Raw genomic sequence first — 24,053 nt, 5'->3', positions numbered from 1 at the left:
TTGGGAGAAAAGAGACGAGGCTTTAAAGAGTTATCCAAGGTCACAGAGCAGGAAAGAATCCTCTTAGCTGCTCTTGTATTGTAACTAAAAGCCTAGCGCAGCTCCTTCAGTCAAGGTCAATGAATTCATCGACCTTAACAAAAATAAACCCATTGTGGCTGGGTCTGGGGCAGGACTTGCATAAACCAGTAAGACCTAAATCAGAAGTACATTCAATCAGGTTTATTTTAAACTAATTTCAGCCATTTTGAAACTGGTTTATGCACACTGAACTTCTGTTCCAGGTTTAAACTGGTTTCTGGTCACTTAAACGGCTTTATGTGTAACTTCTGTCCTCAGCCCTACTGTAGTACCAGGCAATTGAAGCAGGCAAATAAGGTAGTCTAGAGCTGTGTTGTTTTTTTTTTTTTTAAAAGAAAAATTAAATACTTGGAAGGCTGGAAGTAGTTGCATCGTGGTGAACCCAAGTGTTTTGTTAAATCCTTTGGCTAATAGAATTTCTCCACACTTAGCATGCTAGGCTTTGTGCTACTATGTTGCAATGAATATTGTTTAACATAATACAGTTAATAAACTCTGTTGAGTTGGTCTGAAAAAGAGAGCATACCAGAGAATAATATGCCAAATCTCTGTCAACCTGCCTTTCAAAGGTGGTTCCATAAGCTTACTCACCCCTGCGTAATTGAAGTAGTACCTACGATACTTTGATGCACAGAAGTCCTGCTTAACAGTCTCGACAGCATGTTGCATAGGTAAAAGCAGCATTGCAAGTGCGGAAATGCAGTTAGTTTGATTCTAGAGAGAGAAACTCGTCTTTCCTTCCATAGAGCGCAGTAGGCTTGATTCAGGATCAAAATAAAGCACACTTTTTACCCTTCCCCTGGATGTTTTTAAAGACTAAATATAGACTCTGCTCATTACTATATGGAACAAATGACTGCATTGTTGAGACCATGGCATTCCGAATCGCATCAAAGTAAGGTTTATGAATAATAATTCACTAGCATTATACGTTAGTAAACCGCAGCATAAAAACTGCTACAATACCAGGTCCGTGGGATAAGGAAGGTTTGATTCCTCCTATGCATTTGAAGAGCACTACAGCCAGGCTTCTTCATTTAGCTCGACCTGCAGCAGGGGAGATGGGAGTGTACTATTTTTAATAAACAGACTTCATACTGCCAATTTGAGGGCGACCAGCAAGTTATATATATTTTTATTACAGAAGTGCATAAAGGCCCCATGAGGTGATGGCCCTACGGCGCTAGGTGAAGTGAAAAGTCTGCATCAAGAAGCTTTCCGGTCCTGGTTCCACTAAAATGAATAACAGATTCATGTCTGAGCTGCTTCTGTAAAGAGGGTGACTGGTGAGGTGCAGTGTTACGCAATCTTGTTAAAAGCAGGCAATTGCACTGCAGAAAGCAGTGGTTGGTCTCTGTCTCCATGGGGGGCCTTGGTATTTTTCTTGGCATCTTCCTGCCCCTTTTATAAGATCTCCTGCTTTGGTATCACTGTCTGCGGCAGCAGCTGCACTACGGCCTCAGGCACGGCGCCTGGGCCTAGCTTGTAATCCTCGCTTCCTGTGCTGGTAGAAGGAGAAGGGAGGGAAGTTTCAGGAGATGCTGCAGGGGAGAAAAGAAGCAAATGCAGAATTAAAACGTACGCTGAAGTGACTAGACGGCAGCTGATTACAGACCCCAGAGGCGAGTCACGAGAATCAGGATGCGAGTTTGCAAAGAGCACCAAATTCAGTGGGTCAGCTCAGGTTTTCCTAGCTATCCTCAATTGGCTTTGTTGGTTTTATGTCTAAAATAGCCTTAGTATTTTTACTGGGTAATGCACAACCCACTACTCGCTGCCCTATATCATATCTTGCCTGAAGCACTCCTGAATGGAGTGACTCATCTTATATTGCACTGATTCCTGCAGTGTCTGAACATCGCTGCTTTTTACAGCTCTATCCTCATGCTACCTCTGTGAAGTAGGAAAATGCTATTATCCCCATTTTAATAATACCTACTGCTTTCTAACAGTAGCTCTTGCAGCCTTTTGCAGAGAAGACTGCTGTCATTATCTTTATTGCACAAAGGGGGAACTGGGGCACAGACAGACGAAGCTGCATATGCCTGTACCAGAGAAAGGAAGTGAACCCGGCACTTCCCTGGAATTAGTCTTAAAAAAAATAAGAATAGAAAAGAAGGGCTGTAGGAGGGAGAGACCTTGGACACGCATGATTAGGCAAGAGTATGGAGGCTGCTCAGGCCTTCCACCCTCTGGCCATATAAACCTTTCACACATGCACCATAATCCAGAAGGATTGACTTGCCCGCTACATGGAGCGACGGGGCCAGATTCCCTTCCAAATGCAGGGGTTCATTTACCATTTCTGGGCCCGGTGAAAGGTGTGGACAATTCAGACTTTTTCCCCAGCAATGTACTACGCTGCCTTTCACATGCGCAGCGTTTTGACAAAGGAAAAACATTTTCACCAAGTGCTGATCGCTAATTAAAGTGCCCGACCCTGGGTGGTCTCCAGAACGTAGACTTCTCATGGTGCTGGCTCACTCAGCTGCTAAGCACCATGAAAAAGAGCTAAAACTACACTAAAATATTACTCTGGTGTGCTACAGGAGTGATTTGATCACTGTGATGGAGGGTGGGGATTAAGCTTGTGAGACCAGGGAGGGCAGCTCCCCAAATCCAATTAAATTTGAAGTCTGCGCTATGGAAAATGTTAACTGCTGCTGTATTAGTGTTGTCCATCAGCATAATGAATAGCTGCCTTAAGCAACCACAAAAGGAATATGAAAATCAGTTATCTAGCAGTGAGAAGCTAAAAAGGGAGGACAAAAGTTTGCTAGGAGCTTTGCAAAGCCCATGCCCATTAGGAAGGGATGGAGGCTGCGCTCTTTTTTTCTTCTGTTGACAATAAATTAGCTATTTCACGTTCAACACAGACACTGTACTAACTACAGGCACTACTTTGTGGCCTTTCCTTATTCAACCTTTACCCATATAAACGAGATTCCAAGAAGCCCAAAATTTTAGCAGTCATCTTAAAGTTTCAACTCCTGGAGTCAGGTTACATGACAGCTCATCTTTCATTTTAAAAAATAGCTTTCTAGCCCTTGTCACTGCAGCCAGGAAACTGAATCCCAGAGATCCAAAGCAGTAAAAAAGAGCCCAAAACATACAGCTTGGAAAAAAAATGCACTGGGGGGAAATGATGAAAAATTTGATCGCTTGAAGTTGGTTTTGAATGTTCATTTTAAACAAAAAATGAGAAGAGTGAAGGAGGAGGCTGATGCTGTTAGGATGTCATGCTGCTGTGCCTCGGGCCTGTGTCTGAAGTCTCAGTTTGGCAAGACGGCCGCTGGCAGCAGGGGGGTGGTTTAATTCAGTAGTGGCACTAAAGACCTGCAATCCTGTTTTGTCATTTCCGGTTGGATCTGACATTTAACCGACTCCATTTTACCCCCACACTCCAACCGTGCTATTTCAATTAACAAAATTAAATAGGGCAAAGAGCATCCCGCCTGGTCGCTCCTCTGCACCCACCACAGCCAACGTGAAGGTGGACACCTACGGTGTGGAGGTGCGTGAATCACAGAGCTCATGCTGCCTGGCAGGACGTGTCCGGGAAGAGGCTCCAGGCAGAGGCTGGGAGGTCCCGATTGGTACTGGACATCAATAGTGGTCCCTGCAGAGGAGAAGGGAAGAGAAGTCCCTCAGTTACTGAATGGGAAGCCAGCAGCAGCATTGCAATGACGAGTCTTGCCTATTTTTGACGTGGAAGAGCTGCTTGTGGGTTGGACACACTTACTTAGTTGTTTTTGCCCTTGCCTAGTGCTCCCTGCTCTCATGGCAAGTAGCTGGGACTGTTCACCTAGGCTTTATCTCCAACCCATCCAGACAAAGCCTTGGAGTGCTGCCGTGATGCACAGTGTGCCCTCACTGCAGATGCAAGGCCCGGAAATGAGTGCAGCTACAGCTCCAAGGCATGTATCCAGTGCTACACCAAGCCAGCAGCCTCTACGTGCACGGAGCAGGCATGCCATGCTTCGTCGTGTCACTCCCCAGCAACCATCTGGCGGTGGTGTAGGTACACCCAGTCTAACCGAAGAGCTGAACTGTGTATTCCCACTGGTTTGGTTGCAAACGAGTCACCGTTGGCAGCTACGTCGGCATCGGCTCGGCGTAGGATGCTCCCGCGAGGTTACAACTCTTTGCATGAATAGTTCCCTGCAAGTGATCTCAGTTTATGATGCAAGGGCAGGTGCTCAGCTGGCGTGAATCACCGGAGTTCAAGCCACATCAACAGAGCTATGCACATGTATACCTGATGGTGACAAGGCCTTGAGGGGTCTTTGATACTAGGCGTAAGTCTGAAGAGTTTCCTGAGCCTCTCCTAAAACAGTTCTGGAGCTAGTGCTAGTGTTAATAGCTTTTGAAATGTGCCCTTGTCAAGGCACATGGGAAACAGCTGAGCCAGTCAGAACATGCTTAAATCTGCAGCTTTTGCCAACACCAAAATGTTTTTTTGCCGAGGCAGTGATGGCATCCTTTCAGTTGACCTATTTCTACAAAACTTTCCCTGGGAAGGTTTTAGACCATGTGCCACAGCCTGAAGTTGGTTGGAAGCCAGCACAGGGTGGTATCGTGACTAACCATCCTGCCCTGCCTTCTGCTTGACTTTGGACTAACACTGCTAGCTCCCTCTCTCTCAGGTTGGGCCATTCGAGATGCAAAAGACCGAGGAACAAGTTGCTCCTCTCCCTTTTTTGGAGCCAGGGACTTGAACCTCGGTCTTTTGCTCCCCACATCACTACCAAAATCCCCACTCTTCCATTTTCTCTATGTATAAGTGTGCTCTCCCTTGTAGAGCAGTGGCAACCCCATCCATTGCTATCAAAATGGTTGCTTGCTTGATCCCAGCTCAGTCTGGGGCTCTTACCTCCCAGAAGCATCTCCTGCAGCAAGCTGTCAATCCGTGTCACGCCAAAGAGTTTCACAAACTGGACCTGTTCAATCATCTGCCAAGTGATGCTCTGCAGCGGCGGCAGGAGGAGAAGGATGTCGCTGAACCTTCCTCGTGAGTCATACTGCCGGTCGTTGATGTAATCCTCCAGGTTGACCTGTACCTGGAATCGCATGTTCTTCACCTTCCTGGCCTCACTCAGGCCTTTGCAATCTGGGAGAAAGAAGAACGGCAATAAACTATTTATATCCAATTCGGAGACAAAGCTGGAACAACTCTTGTGAATCATTCAGGCTCTGTAGAGGAAAGAAGATTATACACAGGTGACCTTTTTTTAACATCTATCTTTTAGACTGCATGTTGCGACGCCTCCAAGGTAATATGACAGCTCACTGGTAACCTGTCAGTAGTTCACATCTGATTAAGATAAAAAATGTCAAGAAAGAGTGGTAGGAAAATACAAGCTCGAGTCAGGTGGGTATGTCTGGCTGAAACCATTAACACTCAAAAGGCGAGGAGAGTTTTGGGGTTTTTTTAATGGGAGCTTCTGATTATTTTTTGTCTGCTTCTTAATAAATGGCCTGATTTCCCAGAAGGGTTGAGCACCCAGCTGAACCCACTGAAGGCAAGGCATGCTTAGCACTTCAGAAAAGCAGGCCATTTCTTTTGAAACTTAAGGATTCAGGAGCCTGTCTTGCCTTTCAAACACCTTGGCTGTGATTTTTAGTGATTGGTGTTCATCAGGATGGCGGTGTCTCTCAAATCACTCAGAGAATGTGGGTTCCTGAACTGTCTCACCAAAGTGTTGTAGGTAAAGTTGGGTGGTTCAGAGGTTGCTTCTGTGAGGCCACCATGTCCCGGGCAGAGAGGAGGCAATGAATAATCTTGGAGCAGAGGCACTTCCCAACCGCAGGGCAACCTGGAGTGGGACGGAGGCATTCTGCTGTGCCAACAGCTCAAGGGACCTTGTGGTATCTGCCTTCTTTTTTGCAGAGCATGATGTTTATGCAACCTTTACGTGCATTGCAATTCTCCATGACTCCTTAATAACCTTGTCCTCTTGTAGTGGCCTGGAGAGTGAGTTGCTGAGACATTCCCAAAAAACTGAGCAGCTTACAAACACTGCTGGACTTGTAGGGTGAGGAGCCTGGCACTTAGATGATCGGTATCTCTAGCAGAATAAGTGATGGAGTAAGGAGCCACCCTGAGGGGCGTTGCTTCATGTCTGTGTTCCTCCAGACAGAAGAAATGGCTAAAGGGACCATCATGTAATACAAGGACCATATGGTGACAGGTAAGTGTCCATAGAAAAATACATCTCTCGCTTGTCTTCCTAGCTGTAAAATGGACGTAGTGCTTCCCCAGCTAGATAGATCAGGGCTTTGCCTCACAGTTCCTCAATCTATGATAGCAATAGGTATCCAGCTGTGATCGAGTCCCAGGGCCCCTTGATAAATCAGCCATCCCCAAGAGGATAAGGCAAAGAAAGGAGGCCTGGTTCACCTGGTGTCCTTCTCTAGCTTTCTCCATAAGCAGGAGCAAGCAGGGACCTTCCGACACCGAAATCTTTTCCTTTCCTGCAGTGGTGCCAAAACCTGAGGCTGCAGCACCCGTTTTGGGTCTCAGCTCTCTCTCTAAATTCAGCCTGCTGCTCTCGCTGGTGTACAGTCTGCAGTTGATGTCACAGCTGGGTGTATATTCACATTATGTCACTGTTACACACAAATGGCACTGGTTACAGCCAGTAAAAACACCTGCATCTTCAACTCAGGTCAGCAACGGTCGCCAAAAGTCGGGGAGAATGTCTTCATGTCTCCTTTCTAATTAGAAACACACCTCCAGTTTAATCAGTAAGGTGACATTTATGTTTTGCTCTTTAAAAAAGCGCAAATAAGTGTTAATTCTCCTTGAACAAAGAGGAAATGTTCCATGACCACCACATGCGGTCTGGCCTAGAGGGACATTTGGACTGAAAGAGCCCTAAGCAACCGGTTCGGGGTTGGTTATCTCTTTGCAGCTCTGTGTTCATGCAGGTACAATGAGATTCAGTACAATGGGAAGGGCTCAGATGCTACCGTGACAGATCAGGTGAGTCACGCAGATAGGTGTACGCTGGGGGAATAGGCAGCTAGGCCGGCACAGCTATGCAGGGGCATTTTATCTTGAGAAGCACCAAGCGACCTGGACACCCGATATTGCTCTCTTCAGCCTTCCTCCTGAAGCCGCCCCACAGCTAACTGCATTTGCTAGATGTGAAATCAAATGCATAAACAGGATGGTTTCGGCGGGGTACGTGCCCAACCTGGAACTCAGAGTGCTGCTTTCTTGCAACCGTCTCCCTGCACATCCTCTGTGTTTCAATACGTCCCTCCTGGTTGCCTGGTGTATCCGTTTCAAGAGGTGCACTAATAAATGCTCTGGAGAAAAAAAACCCAGTAGGTTGGCTTCTGCCTCACGCAGGGCCAGAAACCTCACCCCGCCAGAGCAACAGCCATCTCACTGAGTCACCCTCTCTGCTTGCTGCACCAGGGGTTCCTGGCCCTGCATAACTTGCCTTTTGGGGTGCCCGGTAAGCCAGCTACAAGAGGAGCGGCAGCGGAGGCAAACCTTCTGCCTCATTCAGGTCCTGAACCTCCACCCTCATCAAGCCGGCCAGACGCCAGCTCTGAGCCTCAAATATCATCACGCCCTGGTTATCCAGTAAGCCAAGCTGTCAGATGCTCCACGCAGCCCAGCGAGTACAGCACTGTGCTGAGAAGCCAAAGATACAGGTTCAAAACTCATTGAGTAATGGGTTTGAAGCACGAGGCTATTGGGCTAAAGGATGGGGAGAGTCCTCCTCTCCCCCCACCTGTGTTTTTTTGGCAGCTAAAGTTTCTGAATTAGGTGCACAGTCAGACTGCAGCCTACTGAGCATGCTCAGTAGACCAGCACAAGTCCTAGTTTTGTCAAACTCAAATCTTAAGTGCCGAAAACTGCCATTATGCAGCTACTAATTGCTGATTTCATAGACATTAGGGCTGGAAGGGACCTCGCAAGATCATCGTTTCCAGTCCCCCTGCCCAAGGGGCAGGAAGTCAGCTAGGGTCAAAGGATCCCAGCAAGATTGGACACTTTCAAGAAACATTTGGATGCCTAAGGTGAAGGCAGAATAAAATCTGACTCCTTATCAGCCTGGAATCGATGCCTTTTCATGCTTCATTGCACCCACTCCCATCCCCTTTAATTTCCCTTTGAACTTTACACAATACTGTCATGGTGATGCCTCAGTAAATCTTACCTGGGTCAAAGAAGATGATGGCTTTGAGGCAAGCATACTCATTATCATCGATCTGAATCTCCCGTAGGGGTTTCACCAGCTCATCCAGGATCCTCATAGCTACACGAGCAATTTCCATCTCTGGGCAGTGCATCGGGATGATGAAGTCATTCCCTGCGCAGATGAGAGAACATCTGTATCAGCCGATTACAGCAGATACCGCGAGTTATCAAACCCCTGCTTCTTTAGCTGGCCAGAGCTCTGTTTTCAGGACGCAGCACATCTCCATTTGCCTCATTTTAATGTATAATTTCATAATTATAATTATACAGTATATATATTATAATTATGTGGTAGCACATGCATCTGTGTCCTTTGTTACCCACTGAGCTTAGAATATGCCCGCCTAGTTAATATGTGTTGATTTACATACATTTTTACCCTTTGAGTGTTCATGTACCAAAACAATTATAAAAGCAGGGACTTGAACCTGCATTTCACACTCCCTAGAAAAGGGCATAAGCTACCGAGCCCCCCAGGCTTGGCATTACTTAGAGGAAAATACCACATGTCAGATATTTCCTTGGCATTTCATCTTGCACATAGGAAAAATAGTCTCAGCTTTAAATATTGAACTGTTGATCCAAAAGTATGAGACATCAGCAAACTCCCCACCACCACTCACCAACTGCAATGAGCCACCATCCCTCCTGGCCCTGTATAGTTTATCCTACCAGGTAGTCAGGGGGGAAGCTTCAAAAGGAGAATTGGAGAATACACTATGTTTTATCTAACTCTTTAGTATTTCTAAAGGGCCCATCACCTTGCTTTCAAAGCACAAGGATGGAAAAGCTCATTTTCTCAATGCTCAGTCTGCAGGGTGGATTAATATTGGTGACCAGGGGCTGGCTCCTCGGGAAACATCGCTGCGTCTTCAGCTTCAAGGCACTGCACAGATTCAGTGAAACTCAACTGAGAGCCCGCAGGATCCAGGCATGTGAGGCATAAGTTAGGATCAGTCCATTTTCTATGATTGTATGAAAGATGCCAGAAAGATAAGCTTGGAAAGGACCTCAAGAGGTCACATCTAGTCTAGCCCCCTGCTAAAAGCAGGACCAGCCCCAATTAAATCATCCCAGCCAAGGCTCTGTCTAACCGGGTCTTAAAAACCTCCAAGGATGGAGACTCCACCGCCTCTCTGGGTAACCTGCCCCAGTGCTTTACTACCCTCCTAGTGAGAGAGTTTATCCTAATATCCAACCTCAACTTCCCTTGCTGCAACTTGAGATTATAGATGTATCCCAGCCTGGATCCATTCAGGGAGTTTTGCAGAGCCAACAGCATGCACGTTATCACTGCACTGTCTTCCCAGGGTGAGCCAATCTCCATGGCCATTAAAAGCCTCTTGAGAGCGGCTGCGAGGCAACACAGGCGGGATGCCAGAGAAGAAGAGCCCTGGCCTCTGGCTGTTTTGTATCTGGTCAGACACGGGGGCTCACTGGGAACCACACGCATGCGCCTGTTTGTCTTCTTTAAAAGACCCTTCAGCAGGAACATCCTCAAAGAGAAGTTCAGGGAGATTATCTTCCCTACATCCAGTCTCGGGGGGGGGGGAGGGGGATGGAAAGTATCCTAAGCTTGGAAAAGGAGCATAATTTCAAGCATAGCTTGCAGGTTTCTTCCTCCCACCATGCTCTCAGAAGAGCGTGCCAAGGACGTGCTGCTCTGCAGCTAATTACGTGGCTCATTTAGACGCAGGGCGGAAGCTGTAGCCACGGGGGGGATGGGAACCGCATCTCTCCATGTTCTTGGGACTGATAATTGGAGCCCAGATGCTCAAAGGTCTCTCGGGGCCAGGATAACCCTGGTAACTTGGCTTACAAAACACAGGGCTTTCTCTTTGCATTTGAATATGTTTTCTCAGTGGTAAAAAAAAGACCGATTTTCCCTCGGATCCTGAATTAGTAATAGAGCAACTTGTCAGCTAAAAGACGACGCTTCTGCTTATTTATCTCGTCTTTCATCCAGAAAGCTCCCCAAGCACTTTGGTTTACAAACAGACGCACAGTCTGCATCCATTTTGTCCACTGCAGCAGTGAGGCCATCTCTAGGGAAATGTGTGTTAGCAATTTGACTGCGTAAGCGGTAAAATATACCTTCGCTGGCTGAATGCAGGGCAAATTTAAGGGAAGTAGGAGGTATAGTCATTACCCAGCAGGTAACTCTGGGCAAGCTACAAAGCAATAATTAATTATATTATTTTACCTAATAATAGGAAATCTGTATATGGTATCGACCGCTTAGCAACTCCCAGGAGCAGGTGTTCCCCTGCGTGGGCTCTGAGCAAGGCAACCTGCAGATCAAACAGGAGAAAGAAGCTGTTACATTTCCAGAGCAAACCAAGGAGCAGGCAGGCATTGTACTGCAGGAGCCAAATTCTGCTCCTGCTTACGCCGGTAGGAAGGCGGTGTAGCAATGCTGAACTCAACAATAATCCTGAATCAGCCGGGGTAACTGAGAACAGATGCTGACATCAACAAATTGTGCTTTGAGATCTAATGATGAAAAGTGCTGTATAACAGCAAGGTGATCTCTACTCTTCCCAAGTCCGCCATTAGTTGAAGCCAAAACCCCACAACAAGAACAGAGGAGGACATTTTTTTCCTGCCCTGGATATAAGAGGCTTTTATATTTCACCAGCCTAAAAAAGGAAGGGCAAGAAAACCTATGTCCTTTTTTTCTTTTCTTTTTTTAACTTCATTGCCTGTGCCGTCAGCTGATGGAATATATTCTGCTGCGTGCTTTAGGTGGGATAATACAATAATAATAGACACTGTGTTTTTGAAAGGCAGAACGAAGGAAAAAATATTTTTCCAGAGTTATGGCTGCATGCACCAGGGGCAGACTAAATAGTACATAAGAAGATATGAATTGCCGTTTGCTGGATCAGACCATAGGTCCATCTTCCTCAGTCCCCTGTGTCACACAGCGGGCAGAGAGCAGATGCTGAAAGGGAGGGTGAACTGGGTTCTGACCAGGGTTTCTTTCCACTGTTCCTCCCTCACCTGCAGCCTCCAATATTTAAGGTATAAGGGGCACGTCTGCACGTTCGTTAATGTGCAGTAGTTACTGTGCATTTAATTTAGTTATTGCACATTTAGTTAGTACTTCATTCAGCAAATACTAGAGTTCCTGCACAGCAGCACCAGCGAATGTCTTTTTAATGTGCAGGAACCTAATAATCCTGCACATTAGTGTATTAGCACTGTCCGTGCAGTGTCGTGCTGCTGTCCAGTGTTATTAGGCTACTGCGCATTAAGCCTCTCGTGTAGATGCACTTCAGAGACTGTGTCCCTAACTCCCATACTACTGATGCCCCTTTCCTCCAAGAACTTGTCCAATCCCTTTTTGAATCCAGCTAAACTGTCGGCTTACACCACATTGAATCACATGCCGTGTAAAAAAAAAAAAAAAATCCGAAACTTCCTTGTGTTAGTTTGATCTTCCTTTGTGTTCGTAATGCAACAGATGCTGCACTGTGGAGCAGGATTCAAAGCAGGCTGCTTCTATCCCGGGCAGAAAATCAGCCTCTCCACTGTATACACACACCCCGATTTCAGGGGACTGTTTTCTGGGGGGAAAGGGACATGTATGCAGGAAAATATGGTATTTTTTTCTTGATTCCAGCATGTGGCATCACTTTGTACAATCAAATCCTAGTTCTTTAGAATCCCTCCTTTCCTGCAAGGATGTTCCTGCCTTGCCTACTGAAATGAATGCAGTTACACCAAGTTCTGTGCTACAGGCCAAGGACAGCGACCTTATTTGAAAGACAACAAATTGAAGCGAGTGGAAAGAGCCGTATTTTACCTGGTCATCCAGCGGAAGCTCACAGAAAGCTGGGATATATTTGGCCCATTCCACGAGGACTAGAAGCTGCTGTTTCATAGACTCACACACATCATTGATTGTGGCCACCTTCTTCATTGCGATATCAGCACTGTGCACTGGGCTCGGCGCTGAGTACTGAAAGAAAAACTATCGTGTATCTGCGGTCTGCACTCGGTTTTCTGTGTCTCGCAAATAGGCCTACCTAAGTACACAAAATAATGTGTATTTCCTATATAAATACATACAATGGGCTTATTTGCATGATGTTGGATTAAAAATATGCCTCCTTCAAAATTACTTTGCAACGATTTGCAGAATCTGGTCGGCTCAGAAGCAGCTCTGAAATGTTGGCAGTCTCCACCGGGTGGAGCTGCGTCACAACAGAGCGGCTGTGACTTCGGCAGACCGTTTTACAACCGATTTGTCAGATGGGGGTGAACAGGCTCTGATTTTTCATTGCCTTCTTGGGAATAATCAAAAGTACAGAATGTGAGCACTGCACCCTACATATCAAGATGCACGTCATCCCTTCCCCCAAGCAATAGGGTCTCATAAAATACTCTCTTGTACATCAGCTGGTACCTCTACCCCCCTGCTTATCTTTAAAGACCAGATGGGAATAAAGGGTCTGCCTTGGTCATCTTTTGCGCACATTAAAAACATCATCATCCCTGATGGGACAGATTTTCACGTTCCCTTTAAAAATGCTTTCCCTCTATGTTGCTGGGAAGAAAAAGATGTTTGGTATTGGAAATTAAAAAGGGTTTCTGTGTAGTTTCTTAAATCCAACTGCATTTTAGATTGGGCCATGGGGCAGAGAAGAAGGGAGAAGGCGTGTGAAGTGGATAGCCAGTCCATTAATGGTCTAAGTCAGGAAGTGGAGGCTGCTACCAGAGCTGCTGCCACAACAGCTGTAGATCGATCTATCATAGCCCATCTCACCTTGGTGGCCCTGTTAAGAGCTAGATGGTGCCTCCCAGATGCCATCTTCCTGGATGGTGTTTTGGAGGCACAATCAAGGGTTGCTAGGTTAGACAGGCTTGCTTTGCATATGGGGAAAAAGGTTACAGGTAGGCAGTCTGCAGTGGGTGCAGTATTATCGATCGGACTGTAATGCAGGCCTACTTGTCTAACCCCTGCAAAAGCTGCAATGGGATCTTGAAAAACGGAATATCCTGATATCTTTAGGAAGTTAATCTCACAAGCCTGTTAACACTTCCCTGGGCAGATCACAATCACCGTTGAACAGAGGGGGAAGACAGCTTCCTGCAGCAACCCGTTGTTTGATGCATGTGCCAGACAACGGTGGAGTAGGCCCAGCCCTGGGTAGTCCTATGGCAGTCCAGCCGAAAGCCACACCAGCCTATCATAATGACAACCCATGTGTTTCATACCTGTTGTGCCATAGCCTCCGCCTGAGTCAGGACAGTGATTGACAGTGACCCATTATCCTCATAGCTACTCCTGCGAATGCTAATCCTGTCCCGTTCATTCTGTACGGCTTAAAAGAGGAAGAATAACCAGTTAGATTAGTCCAATCCTGGCATTTCCCACCATAAGCGATAGCTGCTATTTACTCTCCTAAAGAGCCTGGCAACTTGCTAATCATTTTATGCAGCAGCAAAACACATCATATTATTAACAGTCACAGTTTGATACTGGTAACAATTTCCTGAAAATACAGACAAGGAGAAATAGTACTGGCAATGCTAGATTTGCTAATGCCCTACTGGTAGGAAAGCATTCTCATCATAGTCCCTGCAGCTTTGAATCCTACTTCTACCATTAGAAGATGCTGCCCACCCCTGGATAGTATTATTGGTACTGCTGGGGAGGACTTTGCTTGATGTGCTCATGTGCAGGAGTATTTGCTGGGCCATGTTCACCTAACACTGGAAAATTCACTATATCTGCTTAGAGGCTCCACTTCAGAAGAACCCAGAGCAACTGTACTTTATAGCAGGATACCCCAATGTCAAGAAACAATTTCCCAGGTATGACAGTAGGACTCAGGAAGAGAAAGAATGATCCTTATCTCCATCAAAGAAACCTGAAACGGGGATGGTGCATAATCTGTAGGCCCTCAGTGCACCTCATCAGGCCTACCTCTAACACTGATCATCCAAGTCATTGAGCTGTCAACTCAAAACATGATGCTGGTGGCGAACGGAGGGAGTAAACAAAAGATCTATTTATTTAAATACACACATTGCTGCAAAATCACTGCAAAGCTTACCATGCACGATAGTCATGTAACCTGCCTTTGGCCACATAAACTTGCCTAGTAAACAAGGGAAACCAGGTCCCACATCATAAATGGTCAGGCACTCAATGACTTGCTAAGACAACAGCAGCTGACACGCTAGCTTGTCTATTGGGATTTGCTTGGTAATCACACCTTGCTTATAGCTGCGGAAGAGGGTGCTGACATTTCAGCTGTGGGACCTTCCATGCAAACGGATGCAAAAGAAAATGATAGCTAGGCTAAGAAAATAACTGATAAGAAAAACTGATAAAAACATCACAGGAGGTCTTGATGGGGCTTTTGGGGATCCTCACAGTCTACAACTATTTGGTGCCTAGTAATCCTGTCTTCAGTGACAGCCGCCAGACAACAGGAAGGAATAGTACTGAGATCACTACACCATCCCCTGGCTCTTGCTTGACGAACACTTAGCTTATTAAATCCTGCAACCACATAAGAAGCAAGAGAGGAGAGTTTTGAGTGCAGATAAGAGGCTGAGCCCTCCCCATCCATGTCCGGATCTGGAACTTGCCAGAAATTATTTGCCCTTTTTTCCTTTGCTTTCTTATTTTTTGATCCTTTACGGAGCCAGCAAGGAGGGACTCCACATTGCTTCTCCTTGTTCAGCTGGTTCTAGCTTCTACTTGCTATTGGACTGTGCTTAGCACCATGGGAGGCAATATGTTTGTAGGCAGCTTTGCAAACTAAAACACGCTGATTATATAAGAATTAAGTATTGCGTGACAACACGGTGCGTGAACAAAAGTCTTTTTCTTTGCAACAAACTACTTCAGTGGGAAAAAAAGTGCTATTCTCTCTGGACCACAGAAAGCAGGTAAAATAATAGTTGAGTAAGACGCAGCTTTGCAAGAGAGCAGTTGAAATGAGAGTGATGTCTAATTTCTGCACCAAATTCTCTCCCCCAGATCCCTGTTCTCACACGGAGACCCCCAGCACTACCCTGAATGATCAATGATTAGACTGAAGGAAGGCTCTTGAACACAGACTCCACATTTCCCTGACGGCTCATCCATTTTTGGCAATGTACAGTTCAGCAAGTCAAGCCCTGTCTTCTTGAAGCCCAGGAAGCAGAAAGATTTAGCATGTGATGATAATACAGTGAATCAATACTTCCTCCTACATATGTGCTTTAAATCAAGCCTGCTTTGGCATATGTTTATCGGGATGACTGAGACAGGCAGACCAGACTTCACTGTGGAAAGCAAGACTTCTTTCTCTTGTGCAGTTCTTAGACTGATACTTTGGCATCTGCAGCGGCATACTGTAAACCAGTGGTTTTTAACCGGTGGTCCTGGGGGTCCACAGACTTTGTCTAAGGGGTCCACAAAGGATGACTAGGATCAATCAAACGCATGTGAATATCCACATGTATCACTCACAGGGGTCCACACTTCCATTTGAAATGTTTTAGGAAAAAAAAGGTTGAAAACCACTGCCATGAAGTCTTTGGAAAAGGACCTTTTTTGCCATGTCTATGTACAGTGCTTAGCATGATAGGACACTTCATCTCAGAGCTACACTAATATAGACAACTGGCACCCATGAATGACCCCTAAGTTTGCATTTAGCTGGATGTTTGAGAAATACCAGTCTTATTTTGCTTCATTGGATGACACCTGAATCAAAAGAACAGCATGTGAAAAAATCTTCCTCGGTCTAGGTGAGACTTGTATTCCCTTTTTGTTTGCAATGTCAAAAGTGACTGCTTCTGAGCCACTCGTGGCAAAATACCAGACCTTTCAGGAGCAGCTGATAGTAAGATTACTCTACTGTCAGGCTGGGGGAAGGAGACACAAAGCACCTAGGGCTAGTGACTTTTAGGGGCTTCGTTATCTATCCTGGCCCAGTTAAGCATGCAGGCACCTTATACAAGGCATGGGAGTTGTTCTGCTCCACAAAAATCCCTCATTCTGAGCTGGGAGCCATCCCAAAGCTAGGAGGAAATGCTGATGTGGAGAGATGAGGCTTACACTCCCACCCTAGGAGATGGGTGCTAGATGCTGAAGCTAGCCCTTTCTTGGAAAAGATGGCCAGAGGAGTTGGTGCCCCACCATGATCCATCTATTCACCAGTTATCGTGTTGGGCCAGGGTACAGGAAAGCCAGGTTCAAATCACTCCCGGGAAGCTTTTTTCTTTAGTTATTTACTCATTTCTACCCCTCTCACCCCAAAATAACAGATGCTCCAGCATGCCAATCATCCCGGAAAAAAACTGGTTTGAGTTTTGGGGTGGAGCAAAGCATTTCATTAATTTTCTTTAAAAAATAGAAACCCACAAGGGTCTAAAACAATTGCAATACTTTGTTTCGATGATGTGAAACATTTGGAAATTTCCTTTTTGTTTCCAGATGAGAAACAGCAACGCTGAATTCTTACTTGAATGTGCTCTAACTCACTTATTGTCCAAGACAGTTTTGTAATGATAAATGCGGTCTCCCAACTCTTGAGAGAAGCTCCCACTGAACAGAGTGTGCCTCTGCTGTGGAGAAGGTTTCAGATTCCAGATTTGCCAATAGGAGTCATTTTAGTGGTGATAGTGCCTTTTTACATTTAAAGCCATGTTAAGGGAAAATATATATTTTTTATCTCTCTCCAGAATCCTTCCGCAACTGTTCTGGATGACAGATAAAGACCCTGAAAGCCTCTTAACAGCAACCTGTAGCGTCTGTATGCTTTCTCTTGAAAACAGAAGTTACAAACAACTTAGCCAAGTCATAGCTTGAGTCCATGCAACATTTCTAATGGTGATATGGAGGCTGGGTATTAACCTAGACTAGCTGGAACCACGTGCCTGTCCTTCGCAGCTGATATATTGAGTGCCAACAAGGTGAAAGGGCATGCAACAGTCAGCCACTCACAAGGTAAATACCGGGTGTTATCTCCTCTCATCAGAAATGCAATAGTTGGTTTCAGGGGAGCTGGGTTTAGCACGGCTCTTATCCATCAGGTTCTGTGCTGAGTCCCATGGTGCTATATTCAGATGCTGTCGCTGCATGGGCTGTATAAATCTTCCCTTCTTCTGTACCCAGGAAACTTTGTGGGATTCTTGCATAAATGATTCACAGGAATAATATGCAATCACTAGGTACTGGATGTACGTGTGCCTTCCAAGATCTGGGACTGTCAGAGACACAGGAAGCATCTTATCTTTTAATAATGGGCTGAAGTCAGCCGCTCTATGAGCTTGGAGCCATCTCTGTAGGATCCTGAGCTGCTCTTATCTACTGGAAAATTTGAGAAGGGTAGTTCTCGAGATTATGGTTTTCCTATGAGCTGTATTTGGGAATTCCAGGCAGTACCAAGCTCCGATCAGGACATGATTTCACTAGATGTTGGACAAGTATAGAAAGACTACAGTCCCTGTTTTCCTCTTCTAGGAAGCCAGTACAGCAGCTTTCAACATCGTGAATCCAGTTCAGATCTGATCCTTTTACCACACCTCTTAAAGGAAAGAGGATTTGCAGTACTGGGTGCTAAATTTAGGCCCTGGGAGGAACTAGGGGTAGTTTGGGTTTGGGTGATGGGAATGAACAGCCCTAATTTTATTCTTGTGGTGCACACAGGAAACTAGGTTAGTATTCAGAGTACACCACCCCCTGATAGGTACATAAGGAAAAATAACAGTGGCATCAGTGGAGAAATGTCACCATCCAATGTCAGAAAGTAAGTACATCATAAAGTCAAAAGTCTTCTGTCTTCTCAAAGGCCCTTGCCTATTTCTGTTAGCCCGTTCAACACGACAGAGCTATTTGTGTGAGCAGTCTCAAGTGATTAAAACCTCCTTACGTGAAGTAAGGTTTCAGGATTGGGCGCCATAACCTAACCTTGCCTATATTAGGCCTTCTGAGATTACACAGACCTATTAATATTCTCATGATGATCCGATCATTTAAAAAGAACTCAGTTGTTCCATGGATCTCACACAAGCTTTTTTTTTAATGGTTTTTATGGTACCTGATTTAATGCTCCCCTCACATACCGATAAAGCCAATCTTCAAGTGCAAGCGGATGGTACAGAATGACTTTCTCAAGGTGATGTTGATGTTATCACTGAAAGTACCTAAGCAGCCATGGAATAACATATCTAATGGAGTTAATGTTTTACCTGATTTGAAATCAATCTGTTACTAGGGGAGGGGTAATTTTACTGCAATATTTATTACGCCTGTAAAAATAGTCATTCCTCTTGTGGCATCTACCAGGGTGTAGGCAGTTGTGTGATCTCGAAGAACTGCACTTGGAAAAGTGGAGGAGGCCATCCATACAAATCATGTTGCTTGGAGGTTTGCATTTGCTGAGGAACCCCGTAGAGGCAGGCAACCTTGGAATGAGGGCTAAATCCAATCAATACCATATCCCACCCTGAACATGCCTTTTCCAAATTTCCAGGATTGGCGGGGTTGGGATATTAACAACCTACATGTGCCAAGATTTCCCAGTAGCTCTCAGCCATCTCTGTACGTGATATTTCTTTGTATGATCAATGCTGTGATATGCTGATGACAGCTTAAAAGAGCAAATTCACATGAGTGAAGAGAGAGGGATTCTGTTTCTGGTTCTGCCACCGGTTTCCTGAGGGGCTTTAGTTGTTGGGAAAACCCCATTTTTTTTGGATAAAAAGTCTGTCACTTTACTGCTGGTTAAATGATTGAGGGCAGAGCAATCTGTGGCAGGCCTATTTCAACCAGAGCAGACCAACCTAGGCTGACTCCAGCTGCTGGGTATGAAGCAAGGCCTTGGCAATGTGTGGTATTCATGTGAAAATGCTCATGGTCATGAGCGTTCTCACTGCCATAACCCCTATTATAACCATAATGCCATAACCCAATGCCATAACCCCCACAGAATACAGCAGAGACTCCCTACATCGGAAGAAGGGTGATTGCACCCAAAAGCTTGCTAAAAACTTGTTTCAAATTACTCGTCTGTGTTGGTGTAAGGTCATAGGTAGGCAAGGTTCTTGGAGTAGATGTGATATCTTTTATTAGATCAACTAATAGGGGTTATTATTGGGTTTTTGGTTGTAGACTCCCTCATTAATCTCTTTCCATTGGTTATTAGCCCAACACAAAATGTAAGTGAAGCACCAGGGTGGAGCAGACAACTCTTCCTCCAGAACTAGTGAATGGAGGGTGGCTAACGGTGGTTGCATTTTGCTAGGCACCCCTTAAACCATAGACAAAACTACCATCTCCCTGGGATTTCCTCGGGCTTCTGTACTCCCCCAAAAGAGCTTTGTAGCCCGTCAGAAGACACTGAGGGATGCTGAACATTTCCCTTCCAGATAGAGTAGCACAATAATGGCAATCTCTTTTGGAGGCACAACAGAAAAAGAAGATAATCACTGTTGGGTGATGAAAGGAAAAACAGAACCATAGACAAATGGGCCTGGAAGGGACCTCCGAAGGTCCCATCAAGCCTAGTCTGCTCAAGGCAGGATCATCATTATCTCAGCCATCCCATATGCTGGAGGTGTAAGACCAGCACTTGCCACCAATTTGAGCCATTCCCATGAGTCCCTCATTCTTGTTAGGGCCTCACAGGGACAGTGGTGGACAGAGACGGGGACCCAGCTGTTGTTCTGAACAACACGCCGCGACCCTGGGCAAACAGAGACGCAGATGAACAAAGTGGAAAGTTTAATCATTGGTGCTGGCCTGGTGTCTTTTATGCATCAAATGTCTATCAGACGTGCCAGCCAATCGGATTCCTGGAAGACTGTGAAGTGCCGCCCGTGCTGGGACCCTTGGGCAAATAGTGCTGTGTTTGTTACCGTTCACTCAGCAGACGACAAACAGACCTTATTTCCCAAACATTTTTTTGTCCTTGTGGCATTGCCACACCGGGGAGGACTGGGAACAGAGCACATGACAATGCATCAGCATAAAACCCTAGGGATGAAAGAGTAAACATGCCTGCCAACTCAACCAGTAACTTTCCATAACTGAAAACTCCCTTAGACGGTTGAACCACCAACTATCCAAGGGTTAGCTGTTCTAGGAGAGGTCCTGTTTGGTGTTGCTGTTTTCTGAACGGTCTTGATGAACCAACTGAGCAGTGAAGTGGGGGGTGTGCATGTGCATGTGTGGAGAGAGATGATAGGCAGTGACGTGTTGCACAATAATGAATCTGGCTTGAGACTGCAGTGACATCTGATGAGCACAAAGCTTCCCCAGTGCTTTAATCCACAGTCCCAATTTGCCCTTTCTGTTACATTCACTGAGAAGAAGATCTGATTTTTTTTTTTAAAGGACCTCAGTCCAACCTCTAGTGTCTCATGTGCAGTTTTGCTCCCTGTGACTAAACAGCAAACACTCACACACGTAAGGCTTACACATATAACGGCCTGATTTATGAGGACATGCAGGTAGGGGAGACAGATTAATGTTCTCCTCTCTGCTTGCATAAGCATAAAAATGACTTGCAAAAGTTAAATTACATCCACAGAATCTGACTCTATGGTTTCAAAATCAGGCAGAGAGGAGATGTGACCATTGTAGAGATGAACCAAGCTATCAATTATGTGAAACACTAAGCAAAAAAGCCCTGGAAACCTGCCTGGCAAAAAAAAAATTATAAAGTGGTTTAAAATAACCTATAATCCTGCCACTAAAATGATGGAAATGAACTATAATATTATAATCCTTTCTATTTCTGCAGGTGCTTGTCTTCAGAGAAACCCAAGAGAAACATCACAAACATTAATATATTATCTTAAAGGGGTCAAGAGGCAAAATATGAACCTGTGGTGCTGACTGGCAAACTAAGTCACAGTGGCGCATCTACACATTCATTAATGTGCCATAATTGCAGTGCATTAAGGTAGGACCTGTAATTACCTGTAATTATGTGACATAATCAGCGCTACTGCACACGAGCACCTGTTTCCCCCACTGCGCTAATGCACAGTAGAATTAGTCTGCTGCACTCACAGCATCTCATGTAGATATGCCCAGTAAGTTTAGGGCTGGGCTCTTCAAGCAGGTATATGGAGTCAAGAGTCCCAGCTTTTTCTGAAAGCTGGTGGGACTTAGCCTGGGATTTTCAAAAGAGAGCCAGGGGCTCAAGTAATTTACCGCATGTCACACAAAGCTTTAAGAAGCTAAAAACAATATCCGGGTTTTTTCCTCACCCCTGCTTTAAGCATTAGCCACATTTCTGCCTTCAGTGCTGGGTAATGTCTGGACAAGGAGAACAAGTCTACAGTCATATTCTGCAAGAATCTATAAAAAGCTATACAATTAGGAATTGGAATATGAGAAACACGGTGGCATGGACTCAGCTGATCACATTACCCACCATGGCATCCCAGTCCCACCAGTGACCTCACAAGCTGGGAACGCTTCCCACGTGTCAGCAACCTGAGAGTAATATCAATCTACAACCAGCGTAAGCACCACTGCGAGACAATTTCAGCATACTCCATCCTTCTCCACTCATTCTGGCAGCATCCTGAGGAGACGTGCTATGTTACCTCCTGCCGGATGCATCTAAGCATGTCCAATGTATTTCAAGCAACCATCCACTTATTTCAACAGGTAACTTAAGGATGTAGATAACCTGCTTGAGTTCAACCAATGACTTGAGACTAGACATCGTTTTCTTTCACATCCTACCCACCCAAGACCTGAAACGAACCACCTGTATCCCTTACATAGCCTTCCACTCAGGAACATGTTCACAGACCTGACCCACCGGAGACCAAATGGAGATGAATTTAAATGGCCTTTTAACCCTTCACTGCTCAGTTGGTTCATCAAGACCATTTAGAAAACAGCAACACCAAACAGGACCTTTCCAAGAATAGCTACCATTGGATAGTTGGTGGTTCAATGCTAAGGGAGTTTTCGGTTATGCACCTGTTGGTTCCTATGCCACTCTTCCCAACAAAGGCTCTTGGTGGCTTACGGCAAGGGAAGCAGAACAACTTAAAAGGGCAAGCAGACTATATTAAATAGATAAATAAAGCAGAGACCGTGACAGTTTAACAAGTGTCAGTTTAGGAAACAAGAAAGAAGGAAAGAAAAAGGCTAGCCTTCAGAGAAGGAATAGAAATGACAGAAAAGCGAGGTGTGCCTTTACTTCACCGTTCCGCCGGTTGCTTATTCTTTGGAAATTAAGGTGTTTTCTTGAAAATACACTCTGACCTGGCAATGTTTTTAAAGCAGTGGCCTATTGTCAAAGCACTCCATGGATAAAATTTGCAGACGCTCTCAACGCTGAAGTCAACGGGGCTTTTACCCTTAGAGCACTTTAGAAACCCCACAACAAATGCTTCACTTGGGACTTCTAATTGTAAGAAGTGACATGTGGTTGGGTCCTGGGTTTTGACATGTCATCTGAAAGATGCATCGCAGGAATGGACCCCAAATCAACTGTAAGTGGTAGCATTGGGTCTGACTCAGCATGTGTCTACACCGGAGCCCCAGAAGCCTCTCTGTACCTGAGAAGCAGGGTAAATGACCCCATGCTGAGCTTTGTGCCGTCGGATTAGACTACCGGTACCCAAGATAGCTAGTTTAAAGTTAGCTTGGATGTGAATTGCATCAGAATCCGTGGTTTCTACATGCACCTTTCCCAAAATGGGATATACCTGATCCAAAGCACCAAGCGGCAATTACGTGGGTGAAATGACACAGCAGCTATATGCCAGAAGGAACTCTCCGAGAAAAAAAAAATGAAGAATGGAGATAGGCAGACAAGATTATTTGGGCAAATCTGATCTCATTTATTAGACCCACTGAAATAGTTGGGAAAATTCTTCTTTGCAAGCTTTCAGGTACAAACGCCCTTCGTCAGGCTGAGGATGGAGACATAATCACATCAACAGGAGCCCACTTTTGATAGACCTCCATCTCCCAGGAACCAGCTTCTTTTCTTCTGCTAATTATGTATCTATCATTCCCCTCTGCTGTTTTCCACTATGCTGTGCCTGGTTCCCTGGGACTAGAGACCTGACCAAAAACATATCTAACTTTAGCCCGACTACATAGTTGATCCAGCAAAAGCTATCCCCCTAAGAAATCTTTGCCTCTCTCTAAATTACACAGCATTCACTTCTCCAGGATAGGGGCCTTCTACATGTCTGGCACCACACCCCATGACCTGAGTCTCTGGGGAGCATACGTTTGAAGCCAGAAGTTTCTTACTAGTCAAGCACCCTAAGTAGACAGACACATTCCAGTTTGGATAATAACAACCCTAAATCCCACTAGCTTTTTCAAGGATTTGCCTCTTCTCTTACAGAAAATCACATTGCAGCTGACAAAGAAAGATTAGAAAATACGCCCCAGCTCAACATCCCAACTCATGTGTTTGCTTAACTAAGAAGTGAACACGCTGGGAACAGAATGTTTCCCAAAATTGCACATCACCGCATTTCAGCCATGGGTCACACACCAGGGTGCGGTGGCAGTGATCACAGGCTGCGGCGATAGAGATGCTGCCACATGCCATCACACCCGAAATGTGGTTTGAAGCACAAGCCTGAAGAATGAATGGCTTCCAATCGCTGCCGTGCAATGTGGGTAGACACTGTTATTGTCACACCCTGAACAATCTGATTGCTATTATAAATAGGCCTGCAAAGAACAGAGTGAAGACGCCGGCGCCAACATTACTTTGTGCTTATACTAAGACAATTAGAACCAACTGTGTGT

General features: G+C 45.3%; 1 protein-coding gene across 1 annotated transcript in view; it reads right to left on the bottom strand.

The window, feature by feature from the left end:
• Nucleotides 1-417: 417 nt before the first annotated feature.
• LOC109310671 (hepatocyte nuclear factor 4-beta-like) overlaps nucleotides 418-24,053 on the bottom strand; it is a 37,815-nt gene continuing 14,179 nt past the window's right edge. The window contains exons 4-10 of the mRNA XM_019535961.1: nucleotides 13,523-13,629; nucleotides 12,108-12,263; nucleotides 10,503-10,590; nucleotides 8,259-8,411; nucleotides 4,955-5,191; nucleotides 3,587-3,700; nucleotides 418-1,622 (exon numbers count right to left, since the gene is read on the bottom strand). Of these exons, the coding sequence (XP_019391506.1) occupies nucleotides 1,486-1,622; nucleotides 3,587-3,700; nucleotides 4,955-5,191; nucleotides 8,259-8,411; nucleotides 10,503-10,590; nucleotides 12,108-12,263; nucleotides 13,523-13,629 (992 nt within the window). The 3' untranslated portion in view covers nucleotides 418-1,485. The remainder of the gene's footprint in view (nucleotides 1,623-3,586; nucleotides 3,701-4,954; nucleotides 5,192-8,258; nucleotides 8,412-10,502; nucleotides 10,591-12,107; nucleotides 12,264-13,522; nucleotides 13,630-24,053) is intronic.

Source organism: Crocodylus porosus, unplaced genomic scaffold, assembly GCF_001723895.1.
Source record: "Crocodylus porosus isolate Cpor-Errol unplaced genomic scaffold, CroPor_comp1, whole genome shotgun sequence".
Classification (NCBI taxonomy): domain Eukaryota; kingdom Metazoa; phylum Chordata; order Crocodylia; family Crocodylidae; genus Crocodylus; species Crocodylus porosus.
Note: the sequence above shows the minus strand (reverse complement) of the source record. Positions and strands in the feature narration are given on the sequence as shown.